Below are 14635 nucleotides of genomic sequence, written 5' to 3' on the forward strand. Positions count from 1 at the left end.
TCTCTGGCGGACAGAGCGTAGATGTTCAGCAAAGCGGTCTCCCAGTCTGCGTCGGGTCTCACCAATATATAAAAGGCCACATCGGGAGCACCGGACGCAGTATATCACCCCAGTCGACTCACAGGTGAAGTGATGCCTCACCTGGAAGGACTGTTTGGGGCCCTGAATGGTGGTAAGGGAGGAAGTGTAAGGGCATGTGTAGCACTTGTTCCGCTTACACGGATAAGTGCCGGGAGGGAGATCAGTGGGGAGGGATGGGGGGGACGAATGGACAAGGGAGTTGCGTAGGGAGCGATCCCTGCGGAATGCAGAGAGAGGGGGGGAGGGAAAGATGTGCTTAGTGGTGGGATCCCGTTGGAGGTGGCGGAAGTTACGGAGAATAATATGTTGGACCCAGAGGCTGGTGGGGTGGTAGGTGAGGACCAGGGGAACCCTATTCCTAGTGGGGTGGTGGGAGGATGGAGTGAGAGCAGATGTACGTGAAATGGAGGAGATGCGTTTAAGAGCAGAGTTGATAGTGGAGGAAGGGAAGCCCCTTTCTTTAAAAAATGAAGACATCTCCCTCGTCCTAGAATGAAAAGCCTCATCCTGAGAGCAGATGCGGCGGAGACGGAGGAATTGCGAGAAGGGGATGGCGTTTTTGCAAGAGACAGGGTGAGAAGAGGAATAGTCCAGATAGCTGTGAGAGTCAGTAGGCTTATAGTAGATATCAGTGGATAAGCTGTCTCCAGAGACAGAGACAGAAAGATCTAGAAAGGGGAGGGAGGTGTCGGAAATAGACCAGGTAAACTTGAGGGCAGGGTGAAAGTTGGAGGCAAAGTTAATAAAGTCAACGAGTTCTGCATGCGTGCAGGAAGCAGCGCCAATGCAGTCGTCGATATAGCGAAGGAAAAGTGGGGGACAGATACCAGAATAGGCACGGAACATAGATTGTTCCACAAACCCAACAAAAAGGCAGGCATAGCTAGGACCCATACGGGTGCCCATAGCTACACCTTTAGTTTGGAGGAAATGGGAGGAGCAAAAGGAGAAATTATTAAGAGTAAGGACTAATTCCGCTAGACGGAGCAGAGTGGTGGTAGAGGGGAACTGATTAGGTCTGGAATCCAAAAAGAAGTGTAGAGCTTTGAGACCTTCCTGATGGGGGATGGAAGTATATAGGGACTGGACATCCATGGTGAAAATAAAGCGGTGGGGGCCAGGGAACTTAAAATCATCGAAAAGTTTAAGAGCGTGAGAAGTGTCACGAACATAGGTCGGAAGGGATTGAACAAGGGGTGATAAAACAGTGTCGAGGTATTCTCAAATAGAATATAGGTCTGTGATAAGGAAGCCTAACTTATGGACACCTATACAAATGAAGTCGCTCCCATAACATAAATTCACAATTCTAACATACATACACAGACTGTTAAAATGGAAAACTGCTTTTATCTCAGGCTCTGAGACAACTAAACTCCCTGCCACCTCCTAGTTTTCATCAATTATGAAGCACCATAGAATTATATAACATTTACTGTTTGACTTGTGTCATGATTACACTTATGCTAAATGTCAATCTTCTTGAATATATTTAACTATAAGCTAATTTATTTGTTTTAACATTACTTATGTGTTGTGTGCAAGTTATTTGTACTGCGTTGTTGTGCACCTTGGTCCGGAGGAACATTGTTTTGTTTGGCAGTATACATGTATAAAGCTGAGTGACAATAAACTTGAAATTCACAAACATGCGAAAATCTACAGAGACTGGAAATCCAAACAACATGCACAAAATGCTGGAGGAACTCAGGAGGCCAAGCAGCATCTATAGAAAAATGTACAGTCGACATTTCAGGCTGAGATTCTTCAGCAGGACTTGAGAAACAAAAATGAGGAGTGGAGTTAAAAGGTGAGGTGAGGAGAGAGAGAAACACAAGGTGGTAAGTGAAACAGAGAGGGGGAGGGATGAAGTAAAGAGCTGGGAAGTTGATTGATAAAATAAATACAGGGCTGGAGAAGGGGGAGTCCGATAGGGGAGGACAAAAGACCATGGAAGAAAGAAAAGGGGGGAGGAGCACCAGAGGGAGGCGATGGGCAGGCAAGAAGAGAGAGGGAAAAGGGGACGGGGAATGGTGAAAGTGGGGTGCATTACCAGAAACTTGAGAAATCGATGTTCATGCCATCAGGTTGGAAGCCTCCATCCCAGATGGAATATAAAATGTTGTTCCTCCAACCTGAGTGCGGCCTCATCACGGCAGTGGACAGACATTGGAATGGGAATGGGAAGTGGAATTAAAATGGGTGACCACTGGGAGATGCCACTTCTTCTGGCGGATGGAGGCCTCCCAATCTACCTTGGGTCTCACCCAGCTTCAACTTGATTTGTTCCCATGAATGGCGGGATTAGTTTGCTCTCTACCTCCAGTTTTAAAAATTGTTATTTTTTATTAATCTTGTGTGTTTTTAATGACATTCATTACTGATGAAGAATAATTACCATATTGAGGGATTTTTCTCTATGGACAAAATTGACCAAAGGATATCTGTAAAACCTAGATCTGTTCATTACCCGGCGATGGCCTAATTTTATTTCAATCCTTGTCTCCATGGTAGCAAACAGTATTCTGGCTAATCTCTGTGGAAAAGTTAACAAGTAAATTTCCTGCTGATATCAGAATTCAGTTTGTTCAGTTTCAACTCTGAAGGAGCAAGATATACATCATTATCATACTTTTTGATCTAATGTTTGCCTCTAAGATCTCTTGCAAGCAACAGCCAGCTGTTTCTGCCCCTTTTCCCCAAATTCTGCTTCACAGCATTTAATAATTGGTTTCCTGTCTGTTTTTGACTGTTTTTTGGTTCTTGACTCCTCCTTTTGTTACTGAACCATTTTTTAAATGCTTTGACCTATTGTAATATTCTTAAGACTTTCATTTCACACTTCTGCAGGTGCTTCATAGGTACAAATGGATCTCTCTGATAATCCAATGAATCCATGCATTCATATCGTAACACTGATCATAATAATCAATAAAAGTGTAAGAGAACAAAATGAAAATATAAGCTTACAAGTTTGGCTCATCTGGTTTTGGTCTGCAATTTAATTTGTATCGAGGAGAATCGGTCTATTGCACTGACTTTACCTTGTAGCTCTCCGCTCTTGCTATACAGCTCACGTCTCTGTTCACGCAGGTACGCACTCATACTGATGGCATGCGAAGATGATTCAAATCTGTAAATGGATAAACCTTGCTGAATAATACATACATCACTTTTATTTCTCTACAATGTTCTGTTTCAAGATCCTTGCATTACGAAACTTGATTAAATCTATATAGGAGTGGTGGATTGTTCAATGTGAATATTCATTGACTGCTAAGCATTTTGGTATGATGCTCTGAAGGCATGGACAAAGTATGGTTTCCTTTCTTTCAAGAGTACAGATGGTTATGAAAGAAGGAAGAGAGAAAATGTCAAGGGATTGAGAGCGAATTGAGAGAAAGTTTGCAATTTATAAATAAGGTCAAATCAAGACAATAAGTTTGAAGCAAATGAAAGTAGAAGATTAGGTTATTACTTAAATGGTGTGAATAACAACACTGATGTTCAGAGACATCAGTACTGGGATCACAGAGAGCTGGTATGCACGTGTAGCAAGGAATCAAAGGCAGCAAATGAAGGTTAGGCTTAAAGATAAAGACTTCTTTAAAGATTAGCTTTATTTGCATCGGAACATACAGCGAAATGCACCATTTGTGTCAATGATACCAACATAGCGTGCCTACCACCTATTAACCCTAACGGATACGCCTTTGGAATGTGGAAGGAAAGTGGAGCACCCAAAGGAAACCCATGCAGTGCCTCGCGTACCCGTTAGCACAACACTTTACAGTATAGGTGACCCGGGTTCAATTTTCTCCACGACTGTGTGGATTTCCTCTGGGTGCTCTGGTTTCCTCCCACAGTCCAAAGCCATACTGGTTGGTAGGTTAATTGGTCACTGTAGATTGTGCCATGATTAGTCTAGGATTAAATCAGGAGATTGCTGAGCGGGTGCAGCTCAAAGGGCCTATTCCGCACTGCATCTCAACAAATAAATAAACAAACAAACAAATTCTTTACAGGCAGCAGCAGGATTTGAACCATCACCACTGGCAACTTAAAGCATTTAGCTAACCATTATGCTTGATACCTTTCCAGAAGCACTGAGTTTTGCTCCCCTTTGGACACTAAGTACTTGCCCAAGAAACCATGTAGGCAAAGTTCACACAATTGCCTATGTTAAAGGGGTTGTCTTAAGAGGAGAGATTGTGCAGAATTGGCCATTACTTTCCGGAATTTGGAAGAATGAGAGGCACCTTGATTCAAACACAAAGTTCTGTGGGCGTTTGAAAAGGCAGATCCTATGAGGACATTTCCCCTGGTGACGGAGCTTGAAACTAAATGACACCAGTTAAAAGCTGACTCATGTGGTATATGAGGAAGGCTTCCTTTGGAATTCTCCACTCTAGACACAGCAGATGCTGAGGCATTAACTATGTTTGAGGTTGAATACAATGAGGAATCAAAGGTTATGAGGATCATGACAGAAAATGAAGCTGAGCTCGTCGATCGCATTCAACCTGAATCTCTGAGGCACAGGATTATGATAGAATATTCTCTACTCCCTGGATAAATGCAACTGCAACAACACTTAAACTCAATGCCAGCCAGGATGGAGCAAGCTTAAATGGTATCCCATCCACCAGTTGAAAGGTACATAACCTCCAACACTGGCTATAGCAGATACAGTGTTCATTACAGACACAATACACCGAAGTTATTGCGTGGACTATTTTAAATGCACCTCCTATACATGTGACCACAAAAAGTAAAAAGGACAAGAGAAGCAGGCAGGTGGGAACAGCCTAAACTGTTAACTACTTTATTACTTACACCTTTTCTCAAAAACAATCACTGCAATCAATTGACACAACAGGTGCTGCAGATGCTAGAATTCTAGAGCAATGTGCTGAAGAAACTCAGCAGATCCATTGCAGTATGATTTGTCAGAATGTGAATGGTGTCACATACCCCGTGACGGGTAAAAGATCCAGCAGAAATGGAAAACACTTTGGAGTCCAGTATTGCTATTAACTAATGGTATTTATTAGTAACTACGCAATACAGTAATATAAATGCAGATATATCAAACAGGTTAGGAATGATTATATATAAGTAAGTGTGGAAATATATGAAAACCAAGCTTCTTCATGTCTAGGGGTAAATAGATAGTCTTACGATGATGAGTAAAGTTCAGCTCAGTTCATGGTATTGAGTTGAGTAGTGATGGAGAGAGAGAGAGGGAGAGATTTGAGTCTCCAGGTGAGCTGATGCCGTCGATCTTCCCGTTGTCCTCCGAAATCCTTTAGAAGTCACTGACTGTGATGACAACAAAGGGGACCGTTCTTCTATGGCGGAATTATCAACCCAAGCAAGGGTCGGACACATGAATAACTCCCCACCGGTCACACTCTTTTCACACTGCAAGAGCCACTGATCAATCCTCCAAAACCCACCTTTTCTGTGGGCACAACAAAGCTCACTCAGTGTCCAAAACCATGTGTCTGTGGGTCTAACAGCTGATCTTCTATTTATCTCATCGTGCTGAATACCAGCTGTCCATTAAGCAGCTCCTCCCTTCTCTCTCTCTGTAAGAACTTAGAATCTGCCAGTGTCCTTGCAAAGTGTAAACATGCTGCAGAGAAACCATAACACCATCTCCAAGCAGTCTTCGCCTCTCTCTCTCTTAATAACAAGGTGTCTGGTGTTGAACAACTCTCTCCCTCTTTTTTCAAAGGTATAGTCCATAAAAAAATATGACCCCTAGGGGTACTTAACAATGGGAAATAGAAATGAAATGGGTGGCCACAAGGAAATCCCATTTTGTGTGGCCTTCTCCACTCCCATGATGAGTCCAATCTCAGGTTGGAGGAGTAACATCTTGTATTCCACCTGGGTAACCTCCATGAACACTGATATCTCTAACTTCTGGTAACTGCCCCCCAACCCCTTCTTCACCATTCCCCATTCTTGTTCCCACTCACACCTTCTCTCCTTACCTGCCCTCTCTGGTGCTCCTCCCCCTTCCCTTCTTCCATGGTCTTCTATCCTTTTCTATCACTTTCCCCCTTTATCTCTTACCCCAATCAACTTCTCAGCTCTTTACTTAACTGCCCCCCAACCCCAGTTTCACCTATCACCTGCCACCTTGTCTTTCTTCCTCCTCTCCCCCCACCTCATTCTGACTTCTTCCCCTTCCTTTCTGGTCCTGATGAAGAATCTTGGCCCAAAACGTCAACTGTTCATACCCATCCATAGATGCTACTTGACTTCCGAGCACATTGTGTTTATTGCATTTTCATCAACAGCCTGAAAATTCTCTTTCAGACTTGAGCTTCTGAACCACCTGTATGACCTGGCATTTTGGAGTGTGAACTGAAGCCCCAAAAGTGCAGGACAGCTGTGGCATGGCAAGTAAGGAGCGAATAGAGGTGGTGGTGCCAGGGCCCGAGAGCAGCTGGTGTTTGGCTACTGCAGCAGACTTGGAGCCAATGTGAAGCAGCAGATCCTAGGCAGGGCAGAGTCAAGGCCTAGAACAAGCTGATGCATGACCAATTTAAGCGCCAAGCCAAATTGGAAAGGACGGGCATGGGCCGAATTGAAGCAGCAGGTCCCAAGCCCGTGAGTGTAGTGAAATGGCAGGGCCAAGGTACAAGAGTGAGGAATGAGCTGATGTTTGGCTAATTCAGCACTGGGCCAGAATGAAAAGGTCAGGGTGCTGGGGTCAGAGGAAAGGTATGGGTCAGTGTTCAGCTCGCTACTCGTGAGGTTCACCTGTCTTTGTGCTGAACTGAGGCTGTGGCCTACAACTAACAGGCTCCTGGATCAGCTGTGGACTTATTTTTGTGAACTTCATGGCTGTGGACTTACTTTCATGAACTTCAGTTCTGAATGTTGTTTGTTTACTTTTCCTATTTGCACATTTTTTCCCTAGACATTGTCTGTTTGATGGTCTTTTTTAATAGGTTCTTTTGTGTTTCTTGTTTTGTTGTTGCCTTTAGGGGATGTATCTCAAGTTTGTATAATGTTGATAAAAATGTTCTTTGAACTTTGAACCAACCACAAATTCTCTTCAAGTTACACGCCATATCCTTGGAAATAAATCACAGTTCCCTTATCATCCATAGGGTCAAATCCTGAAACACCATCTTCAATAGAACTGTAGGCCAACATTCACTAAGTATTGTGGTGGTTCAATGAGTTTAAGAAGCTCTAATGATACCTAAGGCACTGGGCTAACTGCAGGTTCAAGATCCGTTTTCTGGAATTAACTCTGTTGGGTCTGTCAGAATAGGTTTGGGTTTCCAGCAGCTTATCATTTTAATTCCTTGACCTTGGCCTCCTACGACTCCTACATCAGGCTCTTGAACCAGAGAGGGTAACTACACTTGCCCCAACACTGAACTGATTGCACAACCTATTGACTCATCTCTAAGGACTCCACAACTCATGTCCTCGATATTTATTGCTTATTTATTTATTATTGTTTTCTTTTCTCTTTTTTGTATTTGCATAGTTTGTTGTCTTTTCAATATCGGAAGTCTATCCATATTTGTTGTATGCGTTTAATATAGAACATAGAATAGTACAGCACAGTACAGGCCCTTCGGCCCACAATGTTGTGCCGACCCTCAAACCCTGCCTCCCAAATAAGCCCCCACCTTAAATTCCTCCATATACCTGTCTAAAATTCCTCCATATACCTGTCTAGATTCCTCCATATACCTGTCTAAATTCCTCCATATACCTGTCTAGATTCCTCCATATACCTGTCTAGATTCCTCCATATACCTGTCTAGATTCCTCCATATACCTGTCTAATTCCCTCTTGGACTGTCTAATTTTCACTGATTCTACTGTGTTTCTTTGCATTTAGTGTGAATACCCACAAGAAAATTAATCTTACAGTTGAATATGGTGACATGCAGTGGCATGCAAAAGTTTGGGCACCCCGGTCAAAATTTCTGTTACTGTGAATAGCTCAGCAAGTAAAAGATGACCTGATTTCCAAAAGGCATAAAGTTAAAGATGACATATTTCTTTAATATTTTAAGCAAGATTACTTTTTTGTTTCCATCTTTTATGTTTCAAAATAACAAAAAAAGAAAAGGGCCCGAAGCAAAAATTTGGGCACCCTGCATGGTCAGTACGTTGTGCAGCCAGCTAACTAAGAGTCTTTCAATTCTTGTTTGGGGGATTTTCGCCCATTCTTCCTTGAAAAAGGCTTCTAGTTCTGAGAGATTCTTGGGCCGTCTTGCATGCACTGCTCTTTTGAGGTCTATCCACAGTCTGTGAGGGCCGTGGCAAAATCTTCAGCTTGCGCCTCTTGAGGTAGTCCATTGTGGATTTTGAGTTGTGTTTAGGATCATTATCCCCTTGTAGAAGCCATCGTCTTTTCATCTTCAGCTTTTTTTTATATAGGCGGTGTGATGTTAGCTTCTAGAATTTGCTTGTATTTATTTTAATTAATTCTTCCCTCTACCAGCGAAATGCTCCTGCTGCCACTGGCAGCAACACAAGCCCAAAGCGTGATCGATCCGTCGCTCTGCAATTAACCGTCAAAATGCTAGTTGGTGGTGGGGTTTCTATGCCACTGTGTTGAGTTTCTTCGTGAGAGACATAGACGAGGAAATGCATTTCAAATATTTTCAGATGTCGGCAGGTAGATTTGACGATTTGGTTCATCATCTCCAACCATTTATTTCGCATCAGTGTACAGACATGGCGGAGAAAATCAACCGGAAATGCGTAGGAGGAAATGCGATGCTACCAAGCGGACCAATCACAGTTATTGCGGTCTGTGCCGCCGCGACGCGAGTTACTTTTTTGAGGAGGTGCACGTCACCCTACAGCGTAGGATACACGGTACCTACGGCATACATTTGATGCAGAAGTATAAATTGGGCTTTAGCTGGTTACAAAAAGCGTTTACAAGCTGTGATACTTGTCAAAGGGGGTGTTACTAAGTTCTGACCATGCAGGGTGCCCAAACTTTTGCTTCGGGCCCTTTTCCTTTTTTGTCATTTTGAAACTGTAAAAGATGGAAATAAAAAAGTAATCTTGCTTAAAATATTAAAGAAATGTGTCATCTTTAACTTTATGCCTTTTGGAAATCAGGTCATCTTTTACTCGTTTAGCTATCTACAATAACAGAAATTTTGACCGGGGCTGCCCAAACTTTTGCATTACACTGTATATGTACTTTGATGATAAATTTACTTTGAACTTTGAACTATTCCAGTTTCTCATTTTTCAATACATGGTATTTTACAAACTTTTAAGTCAACAATACGTCTAGCAATTTAACTTCACTAAATACAATGTTTTCATACAAAAGTTCCTTATAATTAAATGTTTTATTTAAATATTCCTTTATCTACTCTGCACAGTTCTCCGGTCTATCCTGCTTTTCACCTCATTACAGATATATTTTCTTTTCCTAGTTTTCCACATTTTTCTGCTTTAATCTTGTTAAAAATTCTCTGTTTATGATACTGACCCAGGCCATCACTTATAGCATTTTTGTTTCCCTCTCGTCAGATGCTAAGTATTTCCAACTTTTTTATGCTATTTCATTGTTTACAGTACTTTATCGTTCTCCTCACCTGCCTATCACTTCCCCTTTTTGCCCCGCCTCCTCCCCTTTCTCCCATGGTCCACTCTCTTCTCCTATCAAATTCCTTCTTCTCTAAACCTTTGCCTTTTTCACCTATCTTCTCTCAGCTACTTACCTCAACCCCTCCCCCACCCGCCCTGGCTTCACCTACTACCATCGAGCCTGTACTCCTTCCCTACTTCACCTTCTTAATCTGGCGTATTCCCCCCTTCTTTTCCAATCCCGACGAAGGGTCTTAGCCCAAACTGTCAAATTAATTTCAATAGCTGCTACTTGACCTGCAGCATTCCTCCAGAATTTTGTGATTGTTGCTCTATAATTCCAGCACCCGCAGGATCTTTCATGTTTGTGCATTTCCAACATTTCGCATTTTCATTTTGAATGACCACAGACTGAGGGATTTTATTTTAAAATGTTCTTTCAAGTGGCATAATAAGCAAAAGGGTGATGAATCTGTGAAATTCATTCCTATTGATGGCTGTGAAATCCAAGACGATGAGTATATTTAAGGCGAAGTTGATAAGTTCATGATTCGCAAGGGCATCAAAGGTTACGGGCGGGGGGAGGGAAGAGAATGGGATTTAGAAACATAGAAAATAGGTGCAGGAGTAGGCCATTCAGCCTTTTGAGCCTGCACCACCATTCAGTATGATCATGGCTGATCATCCAACTCAGAACCCTGTACCTGCCTTCTCTCCATACCCCCTGATCCCTTTAACCACAAGGGCCATATCTAACTCCCTCTTAAATATAGCCAATGAACTGGCCTCAACTGTTTCCTGTGGCAGAGATTTCCACAGATTCACCACTCTCTGAGTGAAGAAGTTTTTCCTCATCTCGGTCCTAAAAGGCTTCCCCTTTATCCTCAAACTGTGACTCCTCGTTCTGGACTTCCCCAACATCAGAAACAATCTTCCTGCATCTAACCTGTCCAATCCCTTTAGAATTTTATACATTTCAATCAGATCTACCCTCAATCTTCTAAATTCCAGAGGGTGTAAGCCTAGTTGATCCAGTCTTTCATCATATGAAAGTCCTGCCATCCCAGGAATCAATCTGGTGAACCTTCTTTGTGCTCCCTCTATGGCAAGAATGTCTTTCCTCAGATTAGGGGACCAAAACTGCACACAATACTCCAGGTGTGGTCTCACCAAGGCCTTGTACAACTGCAGTAGTACCTTCCTGCTCCTGTACTCGAATCCTCTTGCTATAAGTGCCAGCATACCATCCGCCTTTTTCACTGCCTGCTGTACCTGCATGCCCACTTTCAATGACTGGTGTACAATGACACCCAGGTCTCATTGCACCTTATAGGGTTAATAAACAAATCAGCCACAATGGAATGGTGAAGCAGACTTGCTTTGCCAAAAGACCTATGTCTTATGGTCTTATAAAATATGTTGGTTTTAAGCATCTCAAAAAGTTGTCTGGAATTTTGAATATTCCATTTGTTGCCTCAAAATATCAAATTGCTATTGCTGATAGTTATAACGTGATTTTGGTTTGATGGATCACATTGAAGTGACAAAAATAACATTTGCATTGCACATGAGCTCTCAGAAATTTTCAAGATTGTTTTAAACATCAACTTAATAATATCCATTGCTTATAACCCAAGGGTCCTATCAAAAACATTTTTATGCATTGTTCCCTTGTTTAAGTACTCATTAGTTACAACATGCAACCTTTATTCCTCCCATGGTGATAGAAAATTAATCTAAAATACTAGTCCCACATCAAGCTGCTACTGAGATAATTTGTGCATCAATCCACATAAAACATGCTGCATCAAACACATACTGATAACCTCTCGTGCTCGTCAAATATAGAGGCCATTCTTTACACTTCTGTTATCAGGTTAATTGAACTCTGCTCTCCATTACTTTGGGAATTTTCACAAATCCTTTTGGAATCAATTACCCGAATATGCATTTATCGGGCTAGATTTTGTAATAAAGATACAAATCTTTGAAATTCATTATTTGTCTGCTTCAGAAAAATATCTGAGAGAAATCCACTACATTGATTAAAATGTTTTCTGATGTGAAAATATTATAGTTGTGTGCACCGGGAAGTTTGAATCATCCTCCATTTATTAAACACCTCAAAAGGTTTCTATTTTGCCCTTACTTTTACAAACATTTTATTAATAAAATGTTATGTTGGGAGGTTATGTTTAAGTTGTATTAGCTGGAAATGATGCTTAATTTGCAGTATTGTGTGCAGATCTGGTCACCTACCTAGAGGAAAGATATCAAGATTGAAAGAGACAGTAGAAAATTGTCAAGAATGTTTCTGGGACTTGATGACCTGCGTTGTACTGAAAGGTTGTATAGGTAAGGATTTTATTCCCTGTAGTGCAGGACAATAAGGGGATGATTTGATAGAGATATACAAAATTATGAGTGGTATAGGTAGGGTAAATACAAGCAGGTTTTTTCCACTGAGGTTGGCTGAGACTAGAACCAGAAGTCATGGGTTGAGAGTGAAAGGTGAAATATTTAAGGGGAACATGAGGGGCAACTTGTTTACTCAGAGGGTGGTGAGAGGTTGGAATGAGCTGCCAGTGGAAATGGCGGATGCGGGTTCATTTTCAATATTTAAAATAAGTTTGGATGTACATGGATAGGAGGTGTATGGAGGGCTATGATCTGGGTGCAAGCTGATGCAACTAAGCAGAACAACAGTACAACATGGAATAGATGGGCCAAAGGCCCTATTTCTGTGCTGTAGTGCACTATGACTTCATTAAACACTATATTATTTTTCAAATAATCTTCATAATTAAGTATTAACACTCTGAAGAGTTATGTAATTTAAGCTCAAATGATCTACTACTTTATAATACATAATTAGAAAGGAGATTGATGATCATTTCCATTTATTCAACAATTCAACAGAACCAATTGATGCCTCCACATGTGAACAGCATAACTGAGTGTAAAATACAAAAGAGCAATCCAATATGCAAATTATAACTGCCTTTGCTACACTGAAATCTCCAAATTCTTTGGTCTGGACTCAAAAGGTACATTGTTTACTCCAAAGTTGCTGGTTGACTGATAACAGAAGAGAGGGGGGAATACAGGAATAGTCAGAATGATTTTGTGGATGGGAAATGTGTCTCACAAATTTCATTGGAGACATCAAGAGATTACACTGCGTTAGTACTGAGAGTAGAGAAGCAATATGACCAGTATAAAGGGAAGGTGAGTGGCGAAGAAGGATTTCAAGATGATCAGTGTACTGAGAAAAGGTGTACAATGAATTTCACAGGAGATTTTTTTGAAGAGCTAACAAAGAGGATTGATGAGGGCAGGACAGTACTCACAGTCCATGTGGACTTCTGTAGCAAGATTTTTGACAAGGCCTTGCATGGTAGATTAGTACAGAAATTGAGATCACGTGGGATCCAGGTGAGCTAGCCAATTGAAAGGAGTTAACGGGCTGTTTTTCCAGGTTGGATCCCTGTAACCAATGGCGTGCTGCTGTTGGTGGAATAATTAGAAAATGTGCACATGACCACCAAAACTGGTGATGTGGTAGACAGTGAAGAAACTTGTCTAAGGTTACAAAGGGATTTAGATCTATTGGGAAAGCAGGCAAAAGAATGGCAAGAAGAATTTAACTGAGACAAGTGGGAAATGATGCTTTTAGGAAGTTATACCAGGACAGACTTACACAGAAAATGACAGGGCTCCGGGGAAGTTGTAGAACAGAGACCTAGGGATACAAATGCAGAATTCCCTAAAAGTGCCCATATAGGTAACAAGGTGGTGAAGAAGGCATATGACATGATTGCCTTCTTCATACAGAACACTGTGTTTAAGAGTTGTAGCTGTATATAATATCGGTGGCACTAGTTGCCATACTATAGGAAGGATGTGATAAAGCCATAGGGGTGCAGAAAAGGTTCACATGCACATTTCTTGAACAGAAGCTGGATTGGCTGAGACTATTTTGTCTGGAGCGGAGGCTGAGGGGTGACCTTACAAAGGTTTATAAATTATAAGGGGCGTGAATAAGGCAGATGATCACTGTCACAGAGTAGGTAAAACTAAAATTGGAGGGTATAGCAAGAGGGGGATTATTTAAAAGGATGCTGAGAGACAAGTTATTCACAGGAAGGTTGATGGCTACATGGAACAATTTGCCAGAGGAAACTATTGAGGCAGGCACAATTGCAATGCTTAAAAGACATTTGGACAGATTCATGGATGGGAAAGGTTTAGAAGTATATGGGTCAAATGCAGGCAGATGGGACAAGCTCAAGAAGGCAACTTGGTTGCAATGGACAAGTTGGCTGAATGGCCTTTTTTCTTGCAGTATATCTCTATGGCTCTATGACGTCTATCTTGGTCAATAAAGTGCCAAGCAATGGTGATTGAGGCTGATACGACAGAGGCATTTCAGAGGTTCTTAGATAAGCACATGAATATGCACAGAATGAAGGGATATAAACCATGTGCAGTTAGACGGGATTAGTTTAATTAGGCATTATTAGCTTCATTAGTTTGGCCCAACACTGTGGGCCAAAACGCCTGATCCTGTGCAGTACTGTTCCATGGTGATGCCACTAAGAGGAAATTTGCCCTAACTTCTGAAAGTTCAATCATACCACACTGAGATGCACAGAACAGTGTTGCTGTAAGTCACTGGCTAGTGTTTTTAAACAAAAAAGCTTTCCCCCTTTCTTCTTATGTTATCTGCACCGTCCAAATCAACAAGTCCCTTTACAATACTTAGATTTTTAAATAATTATTTCCAATAATAATATGCAACCATGAATTAAGTATCATGACAGCTGAAGTGATGAATTTGAAAATGTTCCAATCCTTGATTAGGTCACTGTCAAAACAAGATTACAAATGTGCAGGTTTATGTAGCAGAATTACATGAATCACATTTTAATTTCTTTCTTTTTGCAAGCCCACG

General features: G+C 41.5%; 1 protein-coding gene across 4 annotated transcripts in view; it reads right to left on the reverse strand.

Annotated features, from left to right (window-relative positions):
• exoc4 (exocyst complex component 4) overlaps positions 1–14635 on the reverse strand; it is a 572850-nt gene that overhangs the window by 463152 nt on the left and 95063 nt on the right. For all 4 annotated transcript variants that reach the window (XM_063073038.1, XM_063073040.1, XM_063073041.1 and 1 more), the window contains exon 8: positions 3126–3214. In XM_063073038.1, the coding sequence (XP_062929108.1) occupies positions 3126–3214 (89 nt within the window). The remainder of the gene's footprint in view (positions 1–3125; positions 3215–14635) is intronic.

This window comes from Mobula hypostoma, chromosome 20 (assembly GCF_963921235.1).
Source record: "Mobula hypostoma chromosome 20, sMobHyp1.1, whole genome shotgun sequence".
Taxonomy (NCBI): Eukaryota; Metazoa; Chordata; class Chondrichthyes; order Myliobatiformes; family Myliobatidae; genus Mobula; species Mobula hypostoma.